A 12,102-nucleotide genomic window follows, 5' to 3' on the forward strand; every position below is an offset into this window, starting at 1 on the left:
GCCCCCAGCCTCCTTCTGCACCATCTCCTTCCTCACACCACCCCATTAGCAGTGGGGTGTTGGGGAAGTTACTTCTGAAACCAGGAGTCCACTGCAGTTGAACGAGGGAAGGCTCACTCCATGCTGGAAGGTACAGTAAAGAAACACTGCAGAACATAAGCTGTGTAGTCTTCTTCAGGCACTCGCCTCTCCAATCCATTACAGTTAGCAGTTTTTATCTTGTAATATAACGAGAGGATTATCTTTTATAATTAACAAGAGGGTGTATACAGTTATTAAAACCTGAAAAAAAATCCTCCACACCAGAAATGTCATGACTTTCTTTTGAAAAGCAGTCTCCACCCCAACCCCACTCCACGCTGCCCTTCAGTACAGCTCCCAGCTGCTCAGAGAGCAGAAAGCACTTTCCGATTGTTCCTTCTCATCAACACCCATCTCTCTTGCTTCACAAGGCACCCAGCATGGGTGCAGAGGAGGCCTCAGAGCCACTTGCCAAGCCTGGGGAAGTGGTTTCACGACTGGGCTTCACCTGATCCCTCAGGGCGAGCACTGCGGATCACCCCCCCCGGCCCACTGAGGGGGAGGGAGTGTTTAACCCGTGCATACGATCTTGGACCATCGGGACGGGGGACTGCAGACGCATTCGAACCCACGTGCGACCCGCTGCAACGGGAAGAGGAGCGGCAGGCGGACAAGGGAGAGGGGGCGAGGGGCTTGTGGGAAGGCCGCGCGGCAGGCTGGGAGCAGGAGAGCGCCGCCCAGGGCCCATCGCCCACGCTGCAGCGCTGTCACTCCAGACTGCAGAAGGAGTTGTGGCCACGCGCGGAAAGCCCAGGAGCACACGGCTTCAGCTCTCCACCAGCATCGCGCTGCCTCCCCACCCGGCCTCCGCACTGGCACCCACTCAGACAGGCACAAGTGTGGCTGCCAACCCCCGTCCCGCTGGGCCCAAGACCCACTATCCCTCTCCCTGCCTCTCCGTTACAGAAACCAGCCCGAAACAAAGAGGTTTGCAAAACTAAAAATCATTTTTTATTGGGATCGTGGACCAATCCAACACTGGAAAATAGATAGATTCTTTTCAAGACATCTGAACACTTTGCAAGGGACGTGCATTGATCGATCCGGAAATCGACAGCCTGCAGATTAATTAAAACAATGGCTCCAATTCCCTTCTGCCGTCTCTCTCGCGCAGCTGCCCTTAGGAAACGCCAATTTTTTCTTCGGGCCACGCGGCGGATCGATTCCAGATGGCGTCAGGGGTCCGCTTACTAAAATCGTCCCTGAGGGCACCGACAGCAGCGCCTCTCCAGGGTGCTGATCGAGGCGTTCGGTTTGAGAAACGGCCAGGGCCCTCACATCTGTCATCAATTCACAGAGGTGGCATTTAGAAATGGATAGAATAGAAAAATCTGTTTGTCAGAATGTTCTCAAGAGCCCCTCTCTCAGCAGCCCCACTTGTGTCCTGTATGTCCACGATAAGCACTGGGATACTCATCAGGAAGAGCCAGATTCTGATACGGGATGAATCCGATAACGGGGTGGTTATAAATGGGAGAGGCAAGGAGAAGATCAGCTCACTCCGGCGCCCGTTTTTCTGAATATTGGTCCGTTGCTAATTCAGACGTTGCTAATTCACTGCCAGGGTGAACCTGCCGGTCTAATAAATAAACAAGCCACCCCATCTGCAGGGATTTTCTCGGATCTTGGGAATTCCTATTAAAACGGCACCATTCACTTTAAGGTAAGACTGCAGAAACGTATTTACAAGATGGCAAAATACTAAAAGTACAAAAAAAGAGAAGTTACTTCCGTCTTCCTTTACAACGTGGTGCATCATTGAGAGAGGTGCTGGAAGGAGCAGGGCCGCCATAGTGCTTCAGCTCAAAGGATCCACAATGGCTGCAGGTTCCCCACCCTTGCAGTCTCGACACACAGGCTCCCCATCAATATTTCCCCGACGCACGCTGGGACTGAAACCGAGATGCGGGGCCACACTGCGGAATGTGGCCTAGTGGCCTAACCCAGCAAGAGATCACATGGCTCCCTGACACTGTGTTAGGAGCCCAACACCTTCATCCACTTCCTAGTAGATCACAGCCAATGGTGAGGGACTTGTTGCAGCACTATTCTCTCTTACGGCAGCTGTGATGGCTTGTGCTCCCCGTGTTGCCGCAGCGATGGAGGCGGTTGCTAGGGGTGTGTTTGGCTTCCGGGCCTCAGGGCTCGGCTCTGACCGGTCAGTTTGTTACGGCTGCGGAGGGGGAGCGGTCATGCCAGAACCCGCGGCTGCGCCAGTGGGGCGCCGGCGGCCGCAGCTGCAGGCAAGACCAGGGCCGAGGCTGTGGCCGGAGGGGCGGCGACCGTCGTCGCGGTGACGGAGGCGGTTGCCGGGGGCGGGTCGGCAGCCCGGGGCGGCGGCCTGGCGACGCTGATGGGAATGAAGGTGTTGGAGCAGCAGTGCTCGCTCAGGTACTCCCCGCCCTTCTCCTCGTAGTCCTTCCGGGTCACCCAGCCCTCCTCCCCTCCGGCATGGCGCAGGGCCCACTCCCGGGCCCCGTACCACCCGTCCAGCGCCGGCCGCGATGCCAGGGTCACCTAGAGAGGCCGAGGCAGAGAAGACACTGCAAATCCCCAGCGAAGACATTCACTGCGGTTATTACAAACCTGACAGCGCCTTGCTTAAACTGGAACTCCGTCGGAGTTTAAGACACCCTTGCTTTCTGCTCCGATTCAAGCCACCCATACGGTACCGTGAAGACACCTCAGCCCATCGCCACTTCGCTCAGCTGCTACCTTCCCGCCACAACTATTCTTACCACCCTATCAGGCAGAGAGTCAGAGCGGGTAACCCCGTCTATGAAAGTGCGATTCAGCTGTGGGCGGTGGGGACGTGCTGGTAGGTAAATTGGCTTCCGGGAAGACCGGCCCTGGTGCGAGTGTGTCCGTGTGTGCCCTGAGATGGACTGGCATCCCGTCCGGGGTGTACCCTACTTCCCGGGATAGGCTCCGGCCCCCCGCTCACTCCCTGAATGGGAAGACGCAGCCAGAAAACGGATGGATGTTGGGGATGGTGAAACCCTGGCCTTCAATGTCAATCCCACCCTGACGCCCTGCCAGGACCCGAACTCTCACACGGCATGCCGCTCCCCGGAGCCCCCAGGGGCCTCCGTTCCGTACCTGGAAGTGAGACTGGAAGGGCCGGATCGCCAGCAGCTCTCTCTCCACTCGCTCCTTCATCCCGGGGTACTGCAGGTTGCCTCCCGTCAGGAACACGTTCCCCGCCAGCGCCCCCTGCTGCTCCGGGGTGTACCTGCACCCGAAAAAACCCCCACAGCTGATATTGAGGGCGACGTGAGGGCACTGCTTTGTGGGGCGTGTCGTCAGGCCCTTCGTTTCGCTTTTCACCCCCACCCCCCGCCACAAAAACTCGATAGGGGGCTTTCACATTGAAGAGGGCGCCCCGAAGTGGGACTGCTGGCGCAGAGTGGCAGCCGTGTGAAACCACTCCACAGATCTGATTAAGGAGGTAACGGAGGGAGGCTAAACTGTGCCAGTTTGAAGTGGACTTCAGTTAATAACCCTGTCCTGGCCAAGGGTGCTATAGGGTCATTAACAACTAAGTAGTCGGGAGCTGGATATAGCTTCTCATCCAATGGACAGCAACGCCTACAGCACAGTGTCTCCTTGCACCACCCAGGAGCCCTGGTTTTTGGTTTTCTGAACCCAGAGAGTGATGTTCTGGCGCCCCCTCCAGGGCGCAGGCCTTCCCTGCACCCCGTGCCTCTCTGAAAGGCTCCCAGGGTGCCACGGGCCTCAGCAGGAATAAGTGTCTTCCTGCTGAGGGACGGACAGAGGGATGCTGGGAAGAGCGGCTCTTGCAGCTTAAACAACTCAGATGCTCCTAAGGGCACCGATGCCTGCGCCTTTGCCAAGATCGACAGACCTATACATCACACGGCTCCCCCCCCCCCCCCCATCAACTTTTCATGTCATGTTTTGCTGTGTTTCCTTTAGAATTTGCATTTAGGTTTGTTAAATTTATATTGATCTCACTTGCATTTCCCTTTAAATCTAAAATTGAGTTTCCCTTTAAATCTGTGTTGATAGAAATGTAATTCTGTGCATTAGAGGACTGGTATTCTTCCTTGATGACAGTGGCTCACGGTTGGTTTGTTGATCCCATTCCCTCTTACCCCTCATGAAAAGCACCAGTCCCCAGAGAGCACAGAACCACCTGCCCCATACATGACAAGCAAAAGCCCTGAGCTCAAAACGATTACAGAAGAGATAAGAGGAGGAAGAAAAAAAGAAGCAGTAATGGTTTCTTAGGTCCTCACAAGGCTCACAGAGTAACATGACAGAAGGACTTTGCAGCCATGGCAACACTTCGCTTTTTCTATGTCTATATCTACTGCACTTACATCTCTATCTCCCCAGTACAGTAAAGATGCAAAACATGCATTTTCCTTTGATTTGCTTAGTTTGCATCCTGTTAGGTGGACAATCAGGAACCTGTGAACAGTTTTTTTCCCCCGCTGGGAGCAAAAACCTTGAAAAAGAAAGGAATGCTGCAAGTCTGCATGTGGCTGGCCACAGCAGAGCCAGCGCGGGACAGCGCGTTTGTGCGTCTGCAGTGCAGAGGCAGAGCTTGTGCGTCTGCAGCGTAGAGGCAGTGCGGGACAGCGTGCGTGCGTGTCCGTGACACAGAGCCGGCGCACCGGAGAGCCCCTGTGAGCTGCACCGAGCCAGCACGAAGGAACACGCTTGTGTGCTCGCAGCGCAGTGCGACGCAGCCCTGCGGCTATGGCAGGCCGCTGATGAGAGCTGCAGCAGCTGGGGGGGGGGGGGAGTGCATGCACATGCCCACCTGTCCAAGATGTACTGCAGGGTCTCCATGACGCCCATCTGCTCCTCCCCGATGACGGAGGGCTGGAACAGGATCTCCGGCACACGCAGCCTCTCCGTGCCTACGAACAGCTGGTGATACTCTGCCAGGTTAAACACAGGCTGGCGGGCAGGCAGGAGTGGGAGGAAGACATGAGACCGTAAGAAAAGATTCAAAGGAGCGCAGGCCGTTCGGTCCGTCTGGCAGACAGCAGCTTATTAAACCAAGGATCTCATCAACACAGGGGCACAACACTTCTTCTTGGTAGAAGCCAAGGTACTGGCTTCAACAACATGGCTGTGCAGCTGGGTCGAGACCCCCACAGCCCTTTGTGTAAAGAAGCGCCTCCTGTTCTTGATTTTAAAAGCACTCCCACACGGTTTCCTCTGGTCCTGGTTCAACTCAACTTCTTCTCTGGGTCTTTGAATATCGATAGCAAATACTGGAAAGAATGTTTATAAATACATTGTATATACTGAAATGCAACTAATGCCATCAATTCCAGTACTCATTTGTTAAGTGTTTATGTCGGTCATTACATGCACAGTATATATGAAGGCTTATAAACATTTAATACATATATATACTTCAAAAAACTCTCTCCTTAAAATATATTTGAATAAATGTCTACTAAGCATATAGGTCAATCAGAACAAATGCTATGTATACCCATAAAATGCTTCATTACCTGTGCAGGATTAGCAGGCTTGTCTGCTTCGGGCTGGTCCTCACTGAACTCGGGTTCGAGCTCAGCCACACCGTCCCCCTCCTCCATGGACTGCTCCAGCTCAGGGGTCTGCAGGACAGAGGTACAGGACTGTACCAACACGACAACGACTCTGAAGGGTCCTAAAGCACCGTGCCGCACTGCTGAGCAACCCGAGCCACGCCAGGGCCTTCCTGTAAGGCAGTGGTGCCCAGTGCTGGTCCTGGTGAGCCTCACACCTGCTGCTTTTCATTCCACCCCACCTTCACTGCATAACTGAAGCCTTGATTGACCCAAGACTTTGCCCATTGGAATATCTTCATCTTGCATCTAATCACAGGTTTGGGAATTTCACTTACAACGGTTAGCAACGGTTATTAACGGTTAGATCAGCGTTCCCATTACTGGAAAAAAATTAAAAAGCTGCTTTATGGAAGCTGAATGAAGGGTTTTAAAAAACAAGGGGCATGATGTTTCTTATGAAAACGAATCCCCATTAGTACGCGGAATAATGACTTCTAACTTCCGTTTCAGGCTCGTCACCACTGGGGTTTCAAAAAACAAAATCAGAGACAATGAGACCAAACTGGCAAGTGAGCCGAAGCAGTGGAGACTGGCGAGGGAGAGGGAGAGGAGCCGGGGTTCACCAGCTGAGAGACCCGACACAGAGGTGGTGCAGGGCTCGGTCACGGACAGCAGGGGGCACTGTGCACCAGCTCGTCTTACACTCCACCCGCTTCTGCCTTTTTAAACCAGAAGATGAGCTTCACTTCAGACGGTCGCAGTTTTACGAAAACAACGAAAAAAAAGAAAGGGTGTCGTTAAAATAAAGTGCCATTTTTTGTCAATAAGTTTAACCACAGGCACCACTGGGGAATGGGGTTATTTCTATCTTAAGAACAACGTCCCATTAAAATTAAAACACAGACAGGAATGCTCCCTCCATATTGCAGTGATATATGGCCCCACCTTGTGGTTGAGGTGGGTAGTGCATCATGCTCATCAACAGATACAGAGTCAGGGGATTCGTTTTTTTCTTCATTTTATGACTCTTTTTAGATGAGAGGCTTCTGCAGTGGTAACACTTGGCATGGGGATATTTTCAAGTTCTTCAGCTTTGTTGCATTAAGTACTTAAGTGATAAAAATAAACCCATGTTTGCTTGGATAGCAGCGACCACCCTGCTTGTGGAAAACTTTCCTAAACACTTATTTCTTTCTCCTCGGTGTGCAACTAGCTTGTATTTTACTGCCCTGCCATGCGCAGCTGGCGCATGTGTCACCGCTCTGCCATGCACAGCTGGAGCATGCGTCACCGCTCTGCCATGCGCAGCTGGCACATGTGTCAACGCTCTGCCATGCGCAGCTGGAGCATGCGTCGCCGCTCTGCCATGCGCAGCAGGATTGTATTTTACTGCTGTGTTGTGCGCAGCTGGAGCATGTGCGCAGCCGTCCTCACCTCTGGCTTGCTGTCGGGCCCCTCCGCCTGCAGGGCGCGCTGCCGGCCCTGCTCCACAGCCAGGCTGAGCTTGCTGATGTAGGACTGCAGCTCCTCTGCAGAGTCCATGTTGAGCTCCACCAGGGCCTTGTGGAACTGGTCCAGGAGACCGTCCTCTAGGAGCTCCTGGAGAGGAGGAACGCACAAAACGAGAAACCGTGCTGCAGGTCTAGAAGTTGCCGAGCAGCAAGTGGACAAAGTGGACTTTGCAGGTATGTAGGGTGTAGTGTTGTGCAGGAGTGCCTGGTACTGATCGTCCATGTGCGTCAGTAACGTGCTGGGGCGGGTTTAGACGCCGGGCCGCCGCTGTACCTGCACCGTCAGAAGCCTCTCGAGCCGCTCCTGATCCTGCTGCAGCTTCTCCTCGCGCCGCCGGGAGTTGAGCTCCTGCAGGCGGCGCAGCTGCTGCGTGCGCCTCTCCTGGCGCTCCTCCGCGCTCAGCGTGCTGCCCGCCAGCTTCGAGGAGAAGGGCAGCTGTATCCGGTGGACCTCCCTCTCGTAGAAATCGGCGCAGCGCCACCGCTCCAGTTCTACAGGGGAAGCAGCAGAGCAGGCTGAGCAAAGCTCATGGCAGCGGCAGGAGCAGTTATTTCTATGCAACGTTTATGCTCGTCTTGTCCAACTAATGCAATACCACAAGGCTCTAGTCATGTTCCTGCAAAGCCCTGGTTATTCATGTCATCATTCTGTTACCTGCGGAGGATTGCATTAATAGTGCAATCCCTAGCACAAGAGCTGGCCCTGTATCTACAACAAGAGCGAGCAACTTCAGCCGATTCCTTTCCATTTCCTTGTGCGACTGATCTTTTGTCAATGAACAGACGATTAATTGCTTAACCAACCCCTGTTGAGGATGAATTAAACAATTAAAGATCGCGAATGGCTGCACCAGGTTCCCCGACTCTGGGCTCTGACCTTCCTGGTAGTCAAGGGCGGTGTAGCTGTGCTCGTGCAGCAGCTCCTCCATGCGGCTCAGGGTGATGGCCGCCAGGTGACCAGGGTACTTGAGCTGCAGGAGGCGCTGCAGGTACGAGGCTGCATGGCTGCCCCCCATGTTGACACGCTTGCAGTTCCGGGCGTCAAGCCTGCGAGAAAAAAAAAAACACGCTGTACTCTCGTATCACCTAGGGACGCAAGTATGGGGTCTCCGAGCTCGTTGAGCCAGCATCTCATCAGGTTTTTACTCCATGTCTGCTGCCAACCACCTAAATCCACTCCTTAATGACTTAATTGGACCAATTTGTTGCATTTTTTCAGGTCCTGCTGCTCTAAGCTAGAGCTAGAAAACACGCAGACACACCTCACCTCCTGCACATGGACTGGAGACACCGGATTTACTTTGACAGCACAAGTCAATCAAGAAAACTTTATTTTTTTCTGCAATTTAGAAAGTACTAGGAAAAGCAAACTATTATACACGTACTGTAGGTGCATGTGTTGACAATCAGGCTTTTAATTAACTTAACCATCTGGAGAGAGAGAGTGTGGAAAATAAACATCACCATCATGACCAGCCAGGTGAAAACAAAAACTTTGGCTCTCCTTTGACAGTGGTTAGTTGTAGAGAAAACAGCACACAAATTAAAACTGTTAATCACACCTGAAGAGACCAGCTAGGATCATACTTAAAAAAAGAGGTGTATTCCATGCTGAAAGGAAAAGAAAAGAGCCATGTTTTCCTGTTGTTAATTAAAAAGTAAACCCTGCAGTAAATCTTTAAACCCTGCAGGAACCCCGTCATTCAAGAACCAGTGTTACCTATTACTGTCTGAGAACATCTAGACTAAGACTCCTGCTCCTAGAGACTGAAGATTTATTTCTAGAGAACACAGAACGTCAGAAAGGCCTCAAATGAGACGGGTCCAACCCGCACATCGAGGTCTTCAGTGTTCTGTCTCTCCAGGGCCCGCAGTTCATCCGGAGCAAACCCCTCCATGTCACCACAGCTGAAACCTCTAGCAATGAAGATCGACTGAATCAAATGATCGATACCATCGAAAGGGCCACTAAGAGAACCAGAAGCCCCTGTTGCTCCACAATCCCCAGCAGGACCGGGAGTGAGGGGCTTTTCCACACAAAAGAGAGATCCTCAAGCCGCAGGAGAGAGAGAGAGAGAGATCCTCAAGCCGCAGGAGAGAGAGAGAGAGAGTGGCCCCTGCGCCTTACCTGCCGTTGACGACTGGCAGGATGTGCGAGCAGTGGTAGCCAGAGGAGATCACGATGCCGGTGTGCGGGGGAGAGAGGCTGCGCTGGATGTTGTTGTAGTAGAAGCTGTAGAGGCTGTCCACCCCGTACGACACCCGCGGGACGCTGTAGCACTCGAACAGCAGCTCGGACATCATCTGCCGGCAGTGAAGGGGGTTGCAGGGCGCCTCGGTCAGCACGATGGGGTGCTCCACACAACCCTGCCAGGACAGCGACAAACACCCGGTACACTCTCGCACAGCTCCTTACTTTGGCCTGGTCGTCTCAGAACAGTTTGCAGAGGAAAGGAGGGTTCTGGGGGGGGGGGGGGGACAGGCACCTTGCAAGCCAACATTATGAAACCACATGCCTGAAAAACACAACTGCACTGCACCGGCATCAAAAAAAAACCACAAACACATACGTGGATGAAAAGGGCTCCGTCTAATATTTGACGTGAAAAATCCGAAGATTGTTTTGCAAGCATCGCTTTAGTACTCTGAGCTTTCCGTTTTAGAAATGTAATAAGTCGCAAGAAGTGATCCTGTCAGCTACAGTTTTACGATTGAGGATGCTGTTACTGTGCAACGCCGTGCCCAGCAAACCGAGATACAGTGCGACCCATATGTGCTCCCGAGTCAACACAGGTGAACCGTAATGTCCTAATAAGGAATATGAAAACTAATATTAGGCCCAAGTGAAAGACAAAAGGCAGTCATTTGTTTCTGTGTGGTTTAATCAACAAAGCATACATTTATGACATGTATGAATTGTGAAGAAAGACAAACGGCCTGACTCACTTCGGTGGCGATTCCCAGGTGCATGAAGATGTAGTCGAACATGAGCTCCTGGATTTCAAAGTTGACCACGACGTTGCGGTCGAACTGGCTCTTCAGCAGCCACCGCAGCGGCTCCAGGTTCGGGATGTCGTTGCCGATCTGGGTCTCGCTGCGGGCCGCCCCGCGGCTGCGCGCCGCCACGGACTTGAACTGGAGCCGAGGAGCGGAAAACTCGTCCCCGGCGCAGGCCCAGCCGGCCCGCGTCTGGAAAGAGCCGTTGTCTATGACTATCGGAACCGGCGACGGCTGCAGGCATTCGGGGCTGACTTCCAGAACCGGGTCTGGCACCGCCCGGTAATCTTGAAAGGAGAAGATTTTAGCCGCCGCGGGCGCCGCCATCTTGGACGTGTGACTTCAAAATACGTCCGGGTGGCGCACGGCGACTGCAACGATCCGAATTCCTTCTGTCGGTGTTATGAGTTTAATCGAGTTTTTAAACTCTCTGAAACTCCATCAGTTCGCCTCTCCTCACGATATTGCATTTTACAGGAGTAACGAGTATTGTTTTTTAAAACGTAAATACCGTAGTACCTTTTAAACATCTAGATTCATTCTTGTTAAAAAAGTGAATTGCAACGTTATAGAAAATGTAAGAGAACATTTCGATAATTTGAATTACTTTTACAAATTACACAACCGTTTTGTTTAAAAAAATTATAAATATAAGGAATCATATAAGGATTTTGTTTGGTTTTAGGTTTTATATAGCATGTGGTCTGGACTGTATTAACGGCTGCGCTTAGGTCAGGATTTGCATTAAAATTAGATTTCCAGTAAGATTGGAAATGTGTTCTAACCGATTTTACGTTTTCAAAAATAAAAAAGGAAATGGCCAATTCATACCTCACATTTTAAAGATATGCAGCTCTAGTAAAATAATATATATATAATAAATTGTAACTGAAACAAGTTGAAATGTGAACATAGCAGCATTCAAATCTTGCAAAATTAAGATTTGAGGGCTGGGTTTCTGTTCCAACCTTATACTTATAGTTAGGCAAACACAGGACTTTTCTGATGGTCTTCAGTGACATTTACATTATCAATGCTAAAGCAACCTCTGAAACACCGTGGAATCCAATGAGATGTATTTTAATTATACAGTTAATTACATACTTAGACCGCCTGTAACTTAAGACTCAGGTGGCGTCTTAACCAGCCTTTCAAGTGTGAAAGGGGAGTTGAGATGAGATGTTGCCGTTAATGCACAAAAGAGTTTTCACACTGTGAAGCTTCCGAGCACCGAAAAAACTGGAACGATTAACCCTAAACCCCGAACCAGACGACAGTTCACCAACATTTAAACAATGCTGTTGCGAAAATGCTTTTCATTGCGGTAGCACGCTAATTTTAAACCGTTATTACAGAGGAAACGAATGACCAGCATCCCGGCACCCTCAGACGAAGAGGGTGAATCCCAGGGAGGTTTGTCCTGGAGCCCAAGGAAAACATCGCTTCCGCTCGGATTCGCCCGGCACGGACAGCTTGACACGCTCCTGTCTTCAATCCCTCCTGTGCTCCTGTCGGGCACGGCAGGAGTCTGTGACCTGCAGTTTCTGCTTCGACGCTGGTGTGCCTCTCAAGGATTTCTGATGCCATTTCCAATGATATAAAAAGCCCCCCCTTCCTGTTTACAGTTTTACATCTGTTTAGCCTTGCTGGTCAAGGCTGCTTAGCTATTTCCTCTGCAGTTTGTGTGAGGGCATGCCTGCCTGCCTCTCATCCCACTACGTGATACACTGAGGTCAGGCTTAATCCCAGGGCTGGATGTTGTTTATGAATCAGTGGCACAACAGCAGCCTTAAAATAACTATTAACACTGGGATACTCTACCGCTTCAATAACAGCCATTGTGCCAATTGTTGTCAGGTGTAATGGCAGCCACTGTTCGTTCCGTTCACTGTTAAAGGCGCAGACCACACACAGCCAGAGGCACAAGAAGCGCTGCTGTTCCTCCGCGCTCGCAGAAGGATTAGTGCTGACGCTGG

The 12,102-nt window shown here is 51.6% G+C and overlaps 1 protein-coding gene across 1 annotated transcript; it reads right to left on the minus strand.

The window, feature by feature from the left end:
• Positions 1 to 1,009: 1,009 nt before the first annotated feature.
• On the minus strand, positions 1,010 to 10,458 carry actr5 (actin related protein 5). Its single transcript, XM_088937507.1, has 9 exons — positions 10,076 to 10,458; positions 9,258 to 9,496; positions 8,007 to 8,176; positions 7,404 to 7,621; positions 7,053 to 7,217; positions 5,577 to 5,684; positions 4,871 to 5,010; positions 3,181 to 3,313; positions 1,010 to 2,598 (listed from the first exon to the last, which is right to left on the minus strand). Exons 1-9 carry the CDS (start codon positions 10,451 to 10,453, stop codon positions 2,272 to 2,274), a joined length of 1,878 nt encoding a protein of 625 aa, XP_088793633.1. The 5' UTR covers positions 10,454 to 10,458; the 3' UTR covers positions 1,010 to 2,271.
• Positions 10,459 to 12,102: the final 1,644 nt, after the last annotated feature.

Source organism: Atractosteus spatula, chromosome 19, assembly GCF_055471065.1.
Source record: "Atractosteus spatula isolate fAtrSpa1 chromosome 19, fAtrSpa1.hap1, whole genome shotgun sequence".
NCBI classification, from domain to species: Eukaryota; Metazoa; Chordata; class Actinopteri; order Semionotiformes; family Lepisosteidae; genus Atractosteus; species Atractosteus spatula.